We start from the raw sequence: 19383 nt of genomic DNA, 5'->3' as shown, positions 1-19383 counted from the left end.
TCAAATCTATTTATCTCTATCTCTCTATCTCTCTATATCTATATCTATCTATCTATCTATCTATCTATCTATCTATCTATCTATCTATCTATCTATCTACCTATCTATCTATCTATGTATCTATATATCTCTATCTCTATCTCTATCTCTATGTCTGTCTGTCTGTCTGTCTGTCTGTCTGTCTGTCTACCTACCTACCTACGTACGTACCTATCTATCTATCTATCTATCTATCTATCTATCTATCTATCTATCTATCATCTATCTATCTATCTATCTATCTATCTATCTATCATCTATCATCTATCTATCTATCTATCTATCTATCTATCTATCTATCTATCTATCTATCTATCTATCTATCTATCTATCTATCTGGCTGTGTGTGTGCGTATGTTCCAGCATAACTCTGGAATGCCTTGAGCAATTTCAACCAAAGTTGGTACACAGATGACTTTCTCTCTGGAAACAAATGCTGTGGGGGTAGGACACCCCTAACGCTCCTTGGGGGGGTGTTCTGTTAAGATACAGCCTGTTGTGCCTTAAAATGGATTCTACTGTACTACCGTAAAATGGCTTATACTGTACAGTTGCCACGGCTTCACAGTACTCCACAAGGGGGCTCCCTCTGGCAAGGGGGGAAAATCCAACATTAGAAATTACGTTTCAACCGGACATTTTCCCCCTATAAATAAATACCCAGGCAACACCGGGTTATCACCTAGTGGCAAATAAATTTGTGAAGAGACAGGAAGGTGGGAAAAATGTCGATTTGCTCGAGTTTTGCCGGGACACTTACTGCCAAAAATGGGCACAAAGATATTCTCTTCCTTGGACACCACCGAGGGCAAGCCTGCCACGGCACAAACGATGCTGTCGAAGAAGGTCGAGTGCGGAGCGACCACCAAGATGGGCGCCTCTTGAGGACTAGCGACTTTCCCTTTGACTTTGACTTGGAAGCCCATTGCGAAGAACAAGGCTCGGCCGAAGATGTGGAGGCCGATCTTGGATATTCTCCTTGCAGAGAAAGAGAGAGAGAGATGTTTTTGTTGGGCATTCTACCAGATAAAGTATAACAAGGGGAAAACGTATTTTATTTTACGTGTGTTGCCCGCAGCCAGAACTGCATTTGCACAACGATTGAAGAGTGAAGAGATCCCTGCATAATGAAAAGGGGATTAAAAAAATATATATTAGAATGTGCAGAAATGGATAGACGGACACTTACAATCAAGGAAAAGGAAGAAACTGGATACTTTTTCACGTGGGACATATTTTATCAACGACTAGCTAATAAAAACAGATGTTAGAAACCTGCAGATACAAAAAAAAAGGACGAATGATACAAGGGAGGTTTGTTAAAATGGATAAGCTAATATTAATGTTGATATTGATATTGACTGAAGCTCGTCCTTGAATTATACTCTAAAACTTTAGCCGCCGTCTGAAATTAACAAGGGCCCTGAAAAAGGACCAACAGTCTTCACAACTGTTGCAGCGTCCTTGGGACTACAATTCAGGAGCTTGGCGACTGGCAGTTGCTTACAATGGTTGCAACATCTGGGTCACGTGATATCTCTTTGTGTGTCTCTCTCTGTCTCTGTCTCTCTCTCTGTCTCTCTCTTTCTCTGTGTGTGTCTCTCTCTCTGTGTATGTTTCTCTCTCTGTGTGTGTGTGTGTGTGTGTGCCTCTCTCTGCCTCTCTCTCTGTCTGTCTCTCTCTGTCTCTGCCCGTCTGTTTCTGTCTTTCTCTCTCTGCCTCTCTCTGTGTGTGTTTCTCTTCTCTTCTCTCTCTCTCTCTCTCACTCTCTCTCTCACTCTCTTACTCTCTCTGTGTGTGCCTCTCTCTGCCTCTCTCTCTCTCTGTGTGTCTCTCTGTCTCTCTGGCCTCTGTGTGTGTCTCTCTCTGTGTGTGTGTCTCTCTCTCTGTGTGTGAGTGTGTCTGTCTGCCTCTCTCTGCCTCTCTCTCTGTCTGTCTCTGTCTCTCTGCTTCTCTCTCTGTCTGTCTCTCTCTCTCTGCCTCTCTCTGTGTGTCTGTCTGTCTGTCTTTCTCTCTGCCTCTGTGTGTGTGTATGTGTTTCTCTTCTGTGTGTGTGTGTGTGTGTCTGCTTCTCTCTGCCTCTCTCTCTCTGTGTGTCTCTTTGTCTCTCTGCCTCTGTGTGTGTGTCTCTTTCTCTCTGTGTATGTTTCTCTCTGTGTGTGTGTGTGTCTGCCTCTCTCTCTCTCTCTCTGTGTGTCTCTGCCTCTCTCTGTGTCTGTCTGTCTGTCTCTCTCTCTGCCTCTGTATGTGTGTGTGTGTGTCTGCCTCTCTCTCTCTCTCTGTGTCTGCCTCTCTCTCTCTCTGTATGTCTCTCTGTCCCTCTGTGTCTGTCTCTCTGCCTCTCTCTGTGTCTCTGTCTCTCTCTGTCTCTCTCTCTCTGCTTCTCTCTCTGTGTCTGTCTGTCTCTCTCTGTGTCTCTCTCTCTCTCTCTCTCTCTCTGCCTCTGTGTGTGTGTATGTCTCTCTCTCTGTGTATGTGTGTTTCTGTGTGTGTGTGTGTGTGTGTCTGTCTGCCTCTCTCTGCCTCTCTCTCTCTCTCTGTCTCTGTCTCTCTCTCTCGCTCTCTGTCTCTGGGTGTGTGTCTGTTTGTGTGTTCCAACCAGCAAAATCAATAGGAAGAATCAGCATACTTAACATGCACTTGATTCATTAAGGACCATGATAAAATCAGTCACTGACACATGACGATTCATTGAACGACCTCATTGTTTAGCGATGGAAGCTTTAACTGTAATGAAAGGTAAGCAGGTACAACCTGGAGCCAGTGGTTGAAGCGGACAAGCAATTATGACCCCCTGTGACTTGTGGACATGCTGGCTCAGGAATTCTGGGAGATTTGAAATCCACAGGTTGTAAAGAAGAGGCCCATCCTCTGGTTTAAGGCCTCAGGCCAGAAACCAGGAGACCGTGAGTTCTAGTCTTGCCTTAGGCACAAGGCCAGCTGGGGTGACCGTGGGCCAGTCCATCTCTCACCACCCTAGAAAGCAGGCAATGACAAACCGCTTCTGAAACCTGGCCAAGAAAACTGCAGGAAGAAAACTGATCCAGGAAGTTGTTCCAAGAGTCAACACTGACTCAAATGTAAATATGAGTTGTTCACACACACACAGACACACACACACTGTTCACCTATTTCCCCAGCTCTTTAAGACGTGGCTCCATGCAGAATCCCCCTCCTCGTTTCTACAAAGCGAATGCTGGAGCTATTTCCAACATTTACATAAGCTCAGCTGCCTCATTCAACCGTTGCAATTCCCACCCCGTGAATCAATATTTGTCCTAATTATTCATTTGCATCTTTATTTGTCGACTTCCGGCCCTTTTCATTAGTTGGTGGGATGGGGGCGGGCGGGTGAGGGGGAAAGAATAGCCTATCACAGTATTACCAAAACGTACAACACAAACAACAAAAACCCACAAAGCTATGCATATACAAACTGAAAAGGTAAAGGTAAACATTCCTCTTGCACATATGTGCTAGTCATTCCCGACTCTAGGGGGCGGTGCTCATCTCCATTTCAAAGCCAAAGATCCAGCGCTGTCCGAAGACGTCTCCATGGTCATGTGGCCGGCATGACTAAATGCCGAAGGCGCACGGAACGCTGTTCCCTTCCCACCAAAGGTGGTCCCTATTTTTCTACTTGCATTCTACTGCTAGGTTGGAAGAAGCTGGGACAAGTAACGGGTGTTCACTCCGTTATGCGGCGCTAGGGATTCAAACCGCCGACCTTTCTGATCGACAAGCTCAGCGTCTTAGCCACTGAGCCACGCATCCTATGCATGATAGGATATCTTTGCTGAACAGATAGCATATTTGATTTCGAACTGCTAGGCTGGCAGAAGCTGGGACAAGTAACGGGAGCTCGCTCCATTACGCGGCGCTAGGGATTCGAACTGCCGACCTTTCTGATCAACAAGTTCAGCGTCTTAGCCACTGAGCCACCACGTCCCTTATGAAAAGTGTACAGCTTGCAATTAAAAGCATTAAAAAAGAAAGTAAAATTTTGGGTCACCCGATGATGTTGGGGGAAAGCATTAATATTTATGTATTATCACAAGAGATCAGTTAGCAAAATCAAAGGGTGGCTAGGCAGAAGGATCGAGTTTTGGATGAGATTTATGAATGCTGCAGGAAATAAACACTGTTATCAAATAAATATTGTTATCATTAACCCCATAACGGTACAGGTCAGCTAACCCTGAAAGACACGTCTTCCAATCTTAAAACAAGAAGTTTAGAGTCATTTGTTCATTTTTTCAAAAGGACAAAAAGAAATGTGGAAAAGATGTGGAGACTCTAGAAAGAGTGCAGAGAAGAGCAACAAAGATGATTAGGGGACTGGATGCTAAAACATATGAGGAACGGTTGCAGGAACTGGGTATGTCTAATTTCATGAAAAGAAGGACTAAGGGAGACATGATAGCAGTCTTCCAATATCTCAGAGGTTGCCCCAAAGAAGAGGGAGTCAAGCTATTCTCCAAGGCACCTGAGGGCAGGACAAGAAGCAATGGGTGGAAACTAATCAAGGAGAGAAGCAACTTAGAAATGAGGAGAAATTTCCTGACAGTGAGAACAATTAATCAGTGGAACCAACTTGCCTCCAGAAGTTGTGAATGCTCCAACACTGGAGGTTTTTAAGAAGATGTTGGATCGCCATTTGTCTGAAACGGTATAGGGTTTCCTGCCTAGGCAGGGGGACTGGACTAGAAGACCTCCAAGGTCCCTTCCAACTCTGCTATTGTATAAAACATCGCAGTACTTCCGTTCCCCTTGCTGAAGACAAAATTAAGTCCAAGTTGCATATGTGTGAGCTTTTCATCCAGTTCTGCTGCAAAATGTTGGAATCTGTCCAAATTTCCTGTTATCGGAGCACCAGTTGGGTTCCTAAGCTACATTTAAAAACAGAAATTGGAGGTGATTTGTGTAGAGTCAACATTTATTTCAAGTCAGAATGAAAAATGAAGGTGTTTCACACAATAAATGACCTCCACGCCGCCGTGATCTCAACTCTTTCGACATTCTCTCCTCTTTGCAAACCAGGTGATGCTTCCATGAAAAATACAAATAACAGTCTTTAGATATGTCCCATATTACCTTCTCCATCCTCGGAGGGGCGCCGAGCCTTTTTCATTGGTGCAGGATGTTGCGAGGAGGACAAAAGGCCAAGCCAGCAACAGAAGGAGTACGATGAACGCAGCACGTAGAGGGAGGAGGATAAGGCCCAAGAAGAACACCTGAGAAAGAAGGGACCACGTTAAAGACACATCTGGACAACTTCTGGAATTCTTGACTTCAGAAGCATGAAGTCTGGGGTTAAATTTGTGCACCGGGGAACAATCTCAACTCCACCACTTCCTGCGGATCCAGGGATGAGATCCAAGTTAGGTCAGATCAAATTGAGGGCCAAACTTGATCTGCTCAACTTCTGCAATTCAGAGAAGTGTGAGAGTTGTTTGCCTCAGTACAGAGAGTCCTCAACCTGCAATATTTCAAAAAAACCCAAAAACTCTATGCTCTGTATTTCTAAGGCTTCTCAACTTTGGCAACTTTAAGGGGCGAGGACTTCAACTCCCTGAATCAGTGGTGGGTTTCAAAAATTGTTCGAACCTACTCTGTGGGTGTGGCCTCCTTTGTGGGAGTGGCTTGCCACCCATGTGACCGGATGGGAGTGGCTTGGCGCCCATGTGATCGGATATGAAGATGCCGATGACACTTGTCAGGACCACCTTAAATGACCTCACACACAGCACTGGCATGCATAAGAATAGGATGTCAACTTGTTTTTTAAAAGGCATCTTTGGTTAGCGTTAAAACAACTTCAACACACACAATGTTCTGATTGCACCACAAACTCCTCCCTATGAAGAATGGTTGCAGGAATTGGGTATTTTTCGTTTAATGAAAAGAAGAACTAGATAGGACTGAGGTGGGGTGGGGGGCCGGGTTCCTACCAGTTCGCACCTACTCGGTAGAACCGGTTCGTCAAATCTCCTGAACCGGTTAGAAGAGGTTCCACCAGTGGACCCAGAAAGCAGGCCACACCTACAGAAGAAGTTCCAAAAATTTTTGAAACCCACCACTGTCTCCCACACACACAGATAGACAGACTGACACAGAGAGAGAGAGAAAGGAAGAAAGAAAGGAAAGAAAGAAAAAGAGTGAGAGATGAAAGAAAAAAAGAAAAAAGGGACAGAGAGACAAAAGGAAGGAAGGAGAGAGAGAGAGGGAGGGAGAGGGAGAACACATGGCTGGCAAGCCACTCCCACCAGGTCACATGGCCATCAAGCCACTCCCACAAAGGTGGCCACAGAGTAGGTTCCAAAAAAATTTGAAACCCACCACTGGGTCAACCTATTCTCCAAAGCACCTAAGGGCAGGAAAAGAAGCAATGGGTGGAAACTAATCAAGAAGAAGAAGAACCTAGAACTAAGGAGGAATTCCCTGACAGTTAGAAGAATTAATCAGTGGAACAAATTGCCTCCAGAAGTTGTGAATGTCCCAGCACTGGAAGTTTTTAAGAAGATGTTGGATATCCATTTGTCTGAAGTGGTGTTGGGTTTCCTGCCTAAGCAGGGGGTTGGACTAGAAGACCTCCAAGGTCCCGAGGTGGCACAGTGGTTAAAGTGCTGTACTGCAGGCTACTTCAGCTGATTGCTAGTTCAGCAGTTCGGCTGTTCAAATCTCACCGGCTCAGGGTTGACTCAGCCTTCCATCCTTCCGAGGTGGGTAAAATGAGGACCCGGATTGTTGTTGGGGGCGATATGCTGACTCTCTGTAAACCGCTTAGAGAGGCCTGAAAGCCCTATGAAGCGGTATATAAGTCTAACTGCTATTGCTATTGCTATTGCTATTCCAACTCTATTATTCTGTTAAACTCAAACCCCACATCTAGCCACCTTTCTAATATTCCCATTTAGGGTTCTCTTCCCAAAACTTACTTCAACTTGTTTACTGGATTAAAGGCGGGGTATTATGCACTGGATCATACTATAACTCAAATTAAAAGTTTACAAGCTTTGCACGTTGTAAAAATGGAGCTGATGGTCCTTTAAATGATTAAACGTTTTTGCAAACTCATCTTCTACTCATTCCTCTGGGCTAAGAGCCATCCATTCAGTTCAACCGGAGTAACTGACTACCAAGTATTTTCTAAACACATTTTTTCACTTTCTCTCTCAAGAGCCTTTCATAAACAAATCCACAGGGGCTGGTTTATTTTTCCTAAAAAGCAACGTTCCTGGAACGGTAGGAGAGAGATTGAGAACTGAGTTCAGAAATTGGTGAAAAGAACAGTCAGATCCCCCCCCCCACATTTGAATGTGGGTAATACAAAAACCAGAAAACCAGAAGAAGTCTGGGATGAGAAAGTTAAATTGCTGTAGCTCAAAATGCATTGCCGATGGAACTCCTTGCCACAAGATTCCCTGAATATCCTATGCTTAACACCAGAGTTTTAGATTCATAAAGGAGGGATTTGTCATCAATGAACGTTAAATACAGTCGTTCTGACCTAGGCATCCTGAGACAGTAAAAATCACACGCTTAGTCCCCCAAAAAACCTCTTTTTTAGTTAAACGGCTGTGAATTATTTTCATTCACAGCCCGTAATGAATCACAATTTGTGAATAGTCGGACAGAAATCTGCCAAAGTCTTTCGGGATAAAGCTGATAAGCACCCACCTTGATCTCCCTTGAAATGCTGCCAAGGACCAAAATTGCCAATTAGTTTTGCAAGGTCAAACAGAGCACAGAGTCAAAACGAAGCTTCAGAGTTTAAACCGACCAGAACGAACACAGTTGCTTCCTGCAAAAGCTCACCTTCATTTGCTCCTCCTTTATGTCTTATAGGAGGGGCCAATTATGTCCAAGCCTTTCTCCTGAGTCGCCCCTTTTGTCTTAACTGTTCTTGTCTTTTGGCAGCTCTGCGCATGCGTGCACTAGGAATAGGCTCCCCCTATTCCTCTGCCTCACTGATGTCCGTCTCTGGAGGCAGCACATAACTCCCAGATGGCCCTGGCCTCCTCTCTGCCTCCGATGCAGAGCCCTTTTCCGAGCCTTCCTCAAACTCCAGGACTGGCCCATGTTCCACCCCAACCTCCTCACTCTCTGACTCTGCTGTCAGCTCCGCAAGCCGCTGGTCAGTAAATAAGTTACTGGCAAATATTGATTGGACAAAAACTTGGAAAACTTAAGTAACTTTTTAATGGCTTGAGTTAAGTCATTGACCATTAATCAACCTCAGAGAGATATAGAAAACAATGTCCCGTTTAGAGTAATTTAATGTGCAACCAAGACTAGCAAAGCAGGTTTAATGTAAATTTCAGAAACCTTCTCAATAGTAAGATGCCTTGTTTCAGGGTATGTTTCCACCTGGCAGGTGCCAGAAATAGTTAAATATTAATTTAACGGTATACTAATATGCAGCCCAGCACCTTCACAAAAATGAAAGACTTTTCTTCAATGCTTAAGGCAGACCATCTATTATTGGTCATTCACAGCCGGCCGTGTTAAAAGGAAGAAGCAGAGAGAAGAAAGGAGGAAATATTCTTTGAAATGTCAGATGTGATTAAATCGTCCAAAGTTAAGTTCAGGGTTGGGGTTCAATGAAGAGGTCACCACAGCAAGGCAAATGTACAGAAAAGACCTCGATGTTCCGTATCTTCAAGTTTTAAAATATCAGATACAGGAAGTGGTGACTAATTTTTTCTTCTTCTTTTTTTTTTTTAAAAAAGGAAATTAAATCATACCGCTGTCTTCCTACGAACCAGGTTCAAAACAGCTACCGTTGCAAAAGGAAAGGTGAACTGAAGCTTTCTTTACAAAATAGAACAATTATTGCAAAGGTGTACCATTGTCACAGAGGGACCCGGTGGCTCAGTGGCTAAGAGGCTGAGCTTGTTGATCAGAAAGGTCGGCGGTTTGAATCCCTAGCACCGCATAACGGAGTGAACACCCGTTACTTGTCCCAGCTTCTGCCAACCTAGAAGTTCGAAAGCATGTAAAAAAATGCAAGTAGAAAAATAGGAACCAGCTTTGGTGGGAAGGTAACAGTGTTCCGTGCACCTTCGGCATTTAGTCAGGCCGGCCACATGACCACGGAGATGTCTTCGGACAGCGCTGGCTCTTCATTATTTGAAATAACTTTCAAATTATTATGAAGAGGTGTGACCTTCAAGTCTCAGAATTTGCAAGTTATTATGAAGAGATACGGCTTTCAGCTTCCCAAATTTGCAAATTATGATGAAAAGGCGTGGCCTTTTAACTCTCAAGATTTTGCAAATCTTTGGAGAGCTTATGAAGTGCACCGCATCTATTTGTAACCTGCAGCTAAAGCAACAGCTTCGTATCGCTTCCTTCAAGGATAACATCTCTCTGATGATATTGCTAAGTGGAATGCAGATTGCTCAGAAGGGAAGTTGTGAAATGTCCTTCTGGCTGGCAGGTTGACGGACCTGCCCTATCTTCTGTCTAAAGCAAACTTCAGATCCGAGGCAGGAGGATTGCAGGATGCCAAAGGGTGGGTCCCGCGGCAATGACAAATTTGCGGTAAGAAAACACCGTTTCTTAGAGTACAAAAGGCAGGTTTTGAATTGCATTGCGCCTGAAAATGTCCAGAAGGCATTTTTAAGAACAGCTGCTTGTGGCGGGTTTTGACCTGTTCATATTAATTAATTAATTAATTTATTTATTAATTTATTTATTTATTTATTTATTTATTTATTTATTTATTTACTATTTATATTTGTTTGTTTGTTATTACTTATTACTTATTACTTATTACTTATTACTTTTTACTTTTTACTTTTTACTTATTGCTTTTACTTATTACTTATTACTTTTACTTATTACTTATTTATTTATTTTTATTTATTATTTATTATTTATTATTTATTTATTATTTATTTATTTTTATTTATTATTTATTTATTATTTATTTATTTTTATTTATTATTTATTTATTATTTATTTATTATTTATTATTATTATTTATTATTTATTTATTATTTATTTATTTTTATTTATTATTTATTTATTATTTATTTATTATTTATTTATTATTTATTTATTATTTATTTATTATTTATTTATTATTTATTTATTATTTATTTATTATTTATTTATTATTTATTTATTATTTATTTATTATTTATTTATTTATTATTTATTTATTATTTATTATTTATTTATTATTTATTTATTTATTATTTATTTATTATTTATTTTTATTTATTTCTATTTATTTTTATTTATTTGTTTGTTTATTGTGCTTTTCCTGTTCTAACCGAAGCTTCCCAAGAGCATGAAGCAAACTCCTGGTCCCGACAAAATCCCCTTTTATTAATTTCCTGTGGATTCTGCTCATTCCCATTCAGTGAAGTCTTTCAAGGGAGGATTTATGGTCACAGACCTTATCTGGTTTGGAGAGCTGCCAGGCTGATTATCTGCAGAACTTGGCAAGGAGTCTCGGAGAGTCGCGAATCAATTAAGCGAACTAATTGTCTCCTGCAAACTCCACTCCCCTTTCGCTCCTCTTTTATTTCCTCTGGAAGGGGCCATTCATCGTCTACCTGTGGCTTTACTCCCAAGTCAACCCTTGTTCTTTAGCTGTTTCCTTCATGTGGCAACTCTGTGTATGCGCACACTGGGAACAGGCTCCAGCTGTTCTTCTGCCTCACTGATGTCTGACTCTGAAAGCAGCTGATAACTGGCATACGGCCCTGGCCCTCTCTCTTCCTCTGACACAGAGCCCTCCTCAGAGCCTTTCCCAGACTCCAGGACTGGCCCAGGTTCCTCCCCAACCTCCTCACTGTCCGAATCTGCTCCCAGCTCCAGTGGCAGGCCACAACACTTCCTTAAAGCAGTACAGGAATCATCTCATTCCGAGTTTATCAAACTTAGCGAGATATCTGGATTTCAACTCCCAGAATTCCCCCTGCTGGCTGGGGAATTCTGGGAGTTGAAGTCCATACGCCTTAAACTTGACAAGCACTGTTCTGATATTGCAAAGATTTAATAAACCTACCAAAACTGAGAAGAATGTAAAGATTATGAAAGGGTCAAAGAAAAAAAAATGACAAATAACAAAAAGGACAGAAGGAAAGATATCTAAGGAAGTAAGCAGCAATTGCCATATGTATCCAGTATTTTTTTTTTTTTGCAAGTTCCCCGTGAATGAAAAACTATCCCTTCACGTTTTCCACATTTCCAGTCATTAGAAGTACCTCTCTATCTTAAACAATATCTCTGGCGTCATATAATTGCAATGCTTATTTTTTAAAAAAACAAAACCTTAATAGTTTACATTTGCTGTTGAGAATCGAAAAGGAAATGGGAAAGCAAACCACTAATAATAAAAATTCAAAAAGTGAACAGGCATCTATTGGCTCTCTTTGGATTGCAATAATGTATTTTATAAGCATGCAAGCAGGCAAAAACTACCAGCAATTTTTGGCCTGTATTATTTAATAAATATATTCAAGGGGAAACTTTTTTTTCTTCTTTGCATTTATTTATCTTTCACTTGTTTTTTTTTTTTTTTTGCTTCAATGTGAGACCTTTAACTTGGTGCAAGGACTTTGTGGTTAGGTAGCTGGCAAGATTTTAAGAATTTTAAACATTCTGGGAGAAAACGGGAAAGTCTTATCCGAAAGCATTCAAGAATGCGGGCTTTCTTTCTCAGAATATCAGGTTATTCCTGCTTTCTGAAAAAAAAAGCCAGAAGCCAAGAAATGGAGGAGGCTACAGCTTCCTTAGAATTAAATCTGTGTTATAAAAGTAGCCAACCAGAGTTGTGAATGGTCCCTGCAATATATAGTGAATATCTATCTATCTATCTATCATCTATCTATCTATCTATCTATCTATCTATCTATCTATCTATCTATCTATCTATCTATCTATCTATCTACCTACCTACCTACCTACCTACCTACCTACCTACCTACCTACCTGTCTAGCAACCTACCTACCTACCTAACCTACCTAACCTACCTACCTTCCTACCTATCTATCTACCTATCTGTCTACCTACCTAACCGACCTATCTAACCTACCTACTTAACCTACTTACCTAACCTACCTATCTACCTAACCTAACTACCTACCTAACCTACCTATCTTACCTACCTAACCTACCTAACCTACCTACCTTCCTACCTATCTATCTAACTATCTGTCTACCTACCTAACCGACCTATCTAACCTACCTACTTAACCTACTTACCTAACCTACCTATCTACCTAACCTAACTACCTACCTAACCTACCTACCTTACCTACCTAACCTACCTAACCTACCTTTCTGTCTGTCTGTCTGTCTGTCTGTCTGCCTGCCTACCTACCTACCTACCTACCTAACCTACCTAGCTACCTACCTACCTTCCTACCTATCTATCTGTCTACCTACCTAGCTACCTACCCTACCTACCTATCTATCTTCTACCTACCTACCTACCTACCTACTTAACTTACCTATCTAACCTACCTAGCTACCTACCTAACCAACCTACCAACCTACCAACCTACCTACCTGCCTACCTACCCTGTTGTGCCTTAAATGGCTTCTACTGTACTACCGTAAAATGAATTCTACTGTACAGTTGCCACGGCTTCACAGTGCTCCACAAGGGGTCTCCCTCTGGTAAGGGGGAAAATCCAATATTAGAAATTACGTTTCTTCTGGACATTTGTGAATGTCTACTACAGGATTGGGGTAAACAAAGACCGGGGCAACGCCGGGTTAACAGGTAGTTACCAATAAAACTAGCAGCTTTTTCATGAACTTTGTTTTTGCTATGCCTTCATTGTACAGGTCGACCTCGACTTACGACAGTTCATTTAGTGACTCTTCAAAGATACAAGGCTAGTGTAAAAGGAACTTAAGACCACTTTCCACACTTATGACTGTTGCACCATTCCCTTGGTCACATGATCAAAATCCAGATGCCCGGCAGCTGACGGTTGCCGTGTCCCGGGGTGTGTGTGTCACGTGATCTCCTTTTGTGACCGTCTGACAAGCAAAGTCAACGGGGAAGCCAGATTCACTTAACGACTGCATTACTTAGCTTAACCCCTGCGGTGATTCACTTAACGACCGTAGCAGGAAAGGTCGTCAAACGGGGCAAAACTCACTGAACCGTCCCACTTAGCAACATTTTTAAAAAAATCAGCCCCCCTCATGGCCGTAATCCGAGGACTACCTGCAATTCTCATCCAGCTTTGTTTTCGAAAACTTCCCTGCCGGGATTTAGGCTGAGTCAACCGCGCTTGGAATGACATGGAAAGGAAATAACAGGGCAGAAATTATTCTCTCTTTCTGTAAACTCCGTTTAAGGCCAGTCTTTGTATAGCTCAGCCGTGAACCAAGACCTCAAACGAGATAAATCTCAACACAAGCAGGGGAAATCCTGACTGCAGAGATTACGAAGCCAATAAATTTCAGCTGTCAACACAGCAAAGGAAACCGTCTTCATAGCAACTGATTACAACTAAAAAATAACTCAGGGTTTGATGCCCGACTTGCAATAGGGAGTGAGTTGCTTTAAAAGAGGTAAAAGTTCCCCCTGAACATAGCAATAGCAATAGCAGTTCGACTTATATACCGCTTCATAGGGCTTTCAGACCTCTCTAAGCGGTTTACAGAGTCAGCATATCGCCCCCAACAACAATCCGGGTCCTCATTTTACCCACCTCGGAAGGATGGAAGGCTGAGTCAACCCTGAGCCGGTGAGATTTGAACAGCCGAACTGCAGAACTGCAGTCAGCTGAAGTAGCCTGCAGTGCTGCATTTAACCACTGCGCCACCTCAGCTCCATAGAACATATGTGCTAGTCGTTCCTGACTCTAGGGGGCGTTGCTCATCTCCGTTTCAAAACCGAAGAGCCAGCGCTGTCCGAAGACATCTCCGTGGTCATGTGGCCGGCATGACTCAACGCCGAAATCGCACGGAACGCTGTTACTTTCCCACCAAAGTTGGTTCCTATTTTTCTACTTGCATTTTTACGTGCTTTCGAACTGTTAGGTTGTGCAGAAGGTGGGACAAATAACAGGAGCTCACTCCGTTACGCGGCGCTAGGGATTCGAACTGCCAAACTGCGGAACCTTTCTGATCGACAAGCTGAGCGACTTAGCCACTGAGCCACCGCGTCCCTCAAAAAGTCTATTAAACCTACTAAAAAAAAAGGAGTCAAACCATTGACTCTCCCCCCAAAGATGTTGAAAACATCTGTACTGCCATGTTTGTTGTTTTCTTATTTGGGATCTCAAACAATTGCACAGCTTTTTTTCCCCCCCTGTAAATGTGTTTTTATTTTCCATTTTCATTTTCGTACAGTCACATATATACTGTGCAGAACCGGGGCCTTATAATTTTAAACAATAAACACAGCCATTCCTCTTGTCAATAATACCCCCCAAAATAGAAACCCAATGTATCTCTTCGACCCTCCATACACCCTTTCTTTTGCCCCCCTCCAACTTTCCATCTTCCCTCCATCATTCCCCTCTACCTTACTTCCCCCCCCTCTACCACTCCTCTCTCCCAGTACACTCCCTCCCTTCCTTCTCACCCTCCCTCCCGTCCTCTCTACCCCTCTTTCTTCTATCCCTCTACTCCTCCCTTCGGTGTATTTCCACTATCTATTAATATATTCAGCTTGTCCTATTTTTACACTGGAATTAAAGAGCAACAGTATACAAGTGCAATCACGTTACTTTAAAATCTAAAATTGCACAGCTTTTGAAATTCGCAAAAATATATTTATTAATTTACGCCATTGGCCCAGCTTCAGTTCACTTATGAATTCACTGGGAATGTACAATTAGACCCCAGGTGCCAGAAGCTAAGTGACAGGAGCTCACTCCATTAGGCGGCGTAAGGGATTCGAACTGCCAAACTTTCTTCTGATCAACAAGCTCAGCGTCTTAACCGCTGAGCCACCACGTCCCTTTAAAAGAGGGAGACCCCGTCCAGCTCCCCCAGCAATTCCTGTTTCATAAGAACTTCTACTTGCTACTAAACATCCTGTCTCCTTGGTATAAACATTTGCAAAAAGGGAAGTTCCGAAAAACTTTTGTAACTGAGAAATGGGGAAACTAAGATCAGGATAAAACCCAAGGTCAGGGGGCCAATCATTTTAGACAATGACTGAGCAGGCGATCCTCTTCGATCTACTCTTCAATCTACTTGTTCTATCAGAATATTTTTTTTAAAAAAAAAAAAATAAGGTGTTAAATATCGAATTCAGGATTTCTGGAATTCAGATCTTGCTCTTCTAAGTGTCTGGGTTTTGTCCCCTTCCTGTCTGTTCATGAAGACATTTTTCACATTCACTTCCGCGCCTATGAAATTGTGCGAAAAGGCAACTTATTTCCTAATAGGGTTGCAAGAACTGTAAGCAGGAGGGGAGAGCAATTTGGAGATTAAAAAGCCTGCACTGTCCCCAGGCAGGAGTGCAACAGGTGCAGCCCTCCTCGTGGATGGGCTGCAGAAAGAATATTTGGTTTAATCAACTTTTTTTTCTTTCTTTTTAAATAGCAGTTAGATAGCAATAGCAGTTAGACTTATATACCGCTTCATAGGGCTTTCAGCCCTCTCTAAGCGGTTTACAGAGTCAGCATATTGCCCCCAACAACAATCCGGGTCCTCATTTTACCCACCTCGGAAGGATGGAAGGCTGAGTCAACCCTGAGCCGGTGAGATTTGAACCGCCGAACTGTAGAACTACAGTCAGCTGAAGTAGCCTGCAGTGCTGCATTTAACCACGGCGCCACCTTGGCTCATTAAAGAATGGAGCAAAATCAGCAGGAACATCCATCCAAAGGCTCTTAATCATCGGGATATGGAACCTCCACATGCCGAAGCAGTCTATCGGTTAGATTCTACCTTTGGGGTCCGTTTATTTTTGTTTTAAAAAACCCAGAACTTTGTACCAAATTCTAGCAAATCTTCTTGCCAGATTCTTGCACAAAAGACATATTTTTTTGAAAATAGATATGCTTTGCAAATGGAAAGTTGCCCTACGCAGCTACAAAAGTGGAACGCCAACCCTGTGAGGTAGGACTGGCAAATAAAGAACAAGATGGGGAGAAAAAGCTAAGTATGATTTGTTTGTCTCTCTCTCTGTCCAGAGTCAGCGGGAGCGACAAATTTAATAAATACCGGTATACGAAAAGTTATTTCTGGCTTAGAACAACAGAAGAGACTTAAACGAGGCGCTGAAACAGAGAAAATAATTTTTGATGTCTTTGTATCATTTTTCACTACATCTTTCTCTCTCTTTTTTTCTTTTTTACTGCACTTATCAGTTTTTTTCCCCTCTATTTCTTTCCATTTTGAGGTCTTTGTAGTTTCTCACAGCAATGGAGGTTAAAACTCTCACCATTATACATTCAAGACGAGACCACGTCCCCTCTAAGCTGGGGTGTGCCCCCCCCACTTCAATTGGCTCATCAGAGCCAGGGGGTGGACTAAATGACCTTTAGACTCCCACCCAACTCTCTGCTCAGTAAAGAAGGTTGGGGAGAGAAATCACGGGAGCCATTGAGAGGGGAGGGGGGGCGCTTCTAAGCAGACCCCCCCCAAAGAATATACAACCCCCTGCCCCACACACCTTCAATTTTACACTAAAAGCTTTTCTCCCCCCACCAAAAAAAGGAATTATCCTAATTCAAAGCAAAAACTCCTCCTGCAAGTCGAAGAGATCTTCCTCTCTCACTCCCACCTAATCTATGGTATTTCCTGCCTAGGCAGGGGGTTGGACTAGAAGACCTCCAAGGTCCCTTCCAACTCTGCTATTGTATTATTGTATTGTAATCTCCCCTAACCCAATTACACACTGCCCACATTGCAACGCCAACCCTCCACCCGACTTAACGGGGCTGAGAATCTCTTCGACGGAAACCTCTTGCCAAGAAGTTGCCGGCACGGTGCCTTCCAGGGAGTCTCTCCCCATAGCCCACCTCCCCGCTTTTCCAGCTGCGTCTCGGGCTTCCAGGAGACGGGGAGCCATCCCCAGGATAGATTTAGGGCGTTCCAAGGAAAGCCACGAACAAAGAGAGAAGAAGTCTCCCCCCCCCACTCTCTGCCCCATTTCCAGAGAGGGGATTTTCACCCCTCTATCCCCCTCGTTCAGCCCAACTTCTAAGGCCCCGAGGCACCAAACGCAGAACGTGGCAAGAAATCCCAGAAACAAAGGAGAAAGTTTGTAGCTCAAACATTGGGATGGGCGCCCCCCCCCCCCATTGGTACTCTCTGAGCTGGCTGGTTTTCTGGGAAGAGGTTCATTGCCCCAGACTAGGAAAGGTGATCAGCAGCGGTGAAGTTATTCAGGTTTGGGCTGTGAAATGCCTTCAAGGAAACCCACCCAGTAATAAACTTAGCAGAGATGGCCAAACTATCAGCATACTTGAAGGACCATTCCAATGAGAAATGCAAGTTGGAATGGAGAAGATGGACTGATGACATTCAGAACAAATATCGGGCCGAGAAATTTCAGTTAGCTTATGAATGAATGGACCAGGAATGTTACGATTTACTTAAAGTTAGCTTAATAAAAGGGGAGCTAAAGTATAAGTGAAGGTATGTTGTCTTTGTCTCGTTCCCCTCTTTCCCTTGTCTTTTGTGAGCTGCCCGGAGTCCTCCGGGAGTGGGCGGCATACAAGACAAATAAATAAATAAATAAATAAATAAATAAATAAATAAATAAATAAATAAATAAATAAATAAATAATAAGTAAGTAAGTAAGTAAGTAAGTAAGTAAGTAAGTAAATAAATAAATAAATAAAGTACGACGCTAAAGTTAGTTAGTTTATGTTAGCGTGTGATTGTTAAATGTTTATACCCTGTATTTTGCTCTGGGAGGTTAGGGGGGGGAGGGTTGGAGGGGGTGCGGGGTTGGGGGGGGAGGGAGGGAGGGAAGGAAGGGGAAGGGGAAATACTTGTAAAATCTATTAAAACTCTTTAATAAAAAGAAAAAGAAAATCCACCCAGCTCAGAGAGTACCAAGGACCCCACATTCCTCCTCCTCCTCCTCCTCCTCCTCCTCCTCCTCCTCCTCCACTCTTCACACCCCACTCCCTTCTAGTATTGATAACGTTACCTAGTTGGGTCATAAAATATCTGGAAGAAAACTACCCAGCTCAGAGAGTACCAAGGACCCCACAGTCCTCCTCCTCCTCCTCCTCCCCGCACATCCCACGCCCTTCTAGTACTGATGAAGTTACCTAGTTGGGTCATGAAACGTTTGCAAGAAAACCCACCCAGATCAGAGAGCCCCGAAGAGCCCCCACATCCAGAAATAAAACCAAGTGACCAGGAGCTGCCTTTTATACCTTTGCCCCCCCCTCTAGCCTTGCTCCAGCTGGGTGGGGGCACCAGCTTCTCCCCCACCCTTCTCCCCCCTTCCTTTTTTCCCCACCGACCCCCCCCCCTTTGCGCTTTCCTTTACGCAGCTGCCCGAGCGCTCTTCCCTCCCGATCTCCCCGCGGTCCCCGAAACTACCCAGGTTTTTTCCTTGGCGTCCAGACGCGTCTCTTGCACGAAGGGGTTGAGCACCAAGGGGGTGGCCAGCGACTTTTGCCTGGGCAGGAGGAAGAGCCGCTGCTGCGGCTCCTGCTGCGGCTCCGGCGGCGTGGGCGAAGGCAGCTTCCCCATGTCGCCAGCTGGCAGGGCGCTGCTTTCCAAAGTCGCCACCGCCGCCGCTTCTGTGCAAAGCAGCATCGGGTGCTTGAAGACAGGCGCAGCCCGGCGCCGGCAGCGCCCCTCCCGGGGCTCCCAGGCGCTTGCGCGACACACCTCGACCTGACCCGGCCCTGGAGAGAGAGGGAGGGCGGGGAGGGGGGGTGGAGAGGCGAAAGGTAAAGGTGGAGCGAGGAAAGCCTCTCCCTTCCCTCCGACTCCGATTCTCGGCCACTTTTCCTTTGCAGGATGGTGAAGAACCTCGTCCCGGTTGGAAGGCAGCGGAGATCTGGGGCTGTGGGAAAAAATAATAATTGTTCCTCTTGGCTGCCCCGGAGGCGGTTCCGTTCTGCAAGGGGAACCCAACGCAGGGGATTGTGGAAAAGGTTGTGGGAATTCTGTAAGGACAAGGTCAGAGAGCTGAGGTGGCGCAGTGGGTAGAGTGCAGTACTGCAGGCCACTTCAACTGACTGCTATCTGCAGTTTGGCTGTTCAAATCTCACCGGCTCAAGGTTGACTCAGCCTTCCATCCTTCCGAGGTGGGTGAAATGAGGACCCAGACTGTGGGGTCGATATGCTGACTCTGTAAACCGCTTAGAGAGGGCTGAAAGCCCTATGAAGCGGTATATAAGTCTAACTGCTATTGCTAATGTGTGGAAGGAAGCCG

The 19383-nt window shown here is 43.8% G+C and overlaps 1 protein-coding gene across 1 annotated transcript in view; it reads right to left on the bottom strand.

The window, feature by feature from the left end:
* The window catches only part of LPCAT2 (lysophosphatidylcholine acyltransferase 2), a 22809-nt gene extending 3828 nt beyond the window's left edge, over nucleotides 1-18981 (bottom strand). Inside the window, exons 1-3 of the mRNA XM_032231145.1 lie at nucleotides 18540-18981; nucleotides 5134-5273; nucleotides 800-1017 (exon numbers count right to left, since the gene is read on the bottom strand). Of these exons, the coding sequence (XP_032087036.1) occupies nucleotides 800-1017; nucleotides 5134-5273; nucleotides 18540-18758 (577 nt within the window). The 5' untranslated portion in view covers nucleotides 18759-18981. The remainder of the gene's footprint in view (nucleotides 1-799; nucleotides 1018-5133; nucleotides 5274-18539) is intronic.
* Between the last annotated feature and the right edge of the window lie 402 nt (nucleotides 18982-19383).

Source organism: Thamnophis elegans, chromosome 14 (genome assembly GCF_009769535.1).
Source record: "Thamnophis elegans isolate rThaEle1 chromosome 14, rThaEle1.pri, whole genome shotgun sequence".
Lineage (NCBI taxonomy): Eukaryota > Metazoa > Chordata > Lepidosauria > Squamata > Colubridae > Thamnophis > Thamnophis elegans.
The sequence above is the reverse complement of the archived record's forward strand: the minus strand, read 5'-3'. Positions and strand labels throughout refer to the sequence as shown.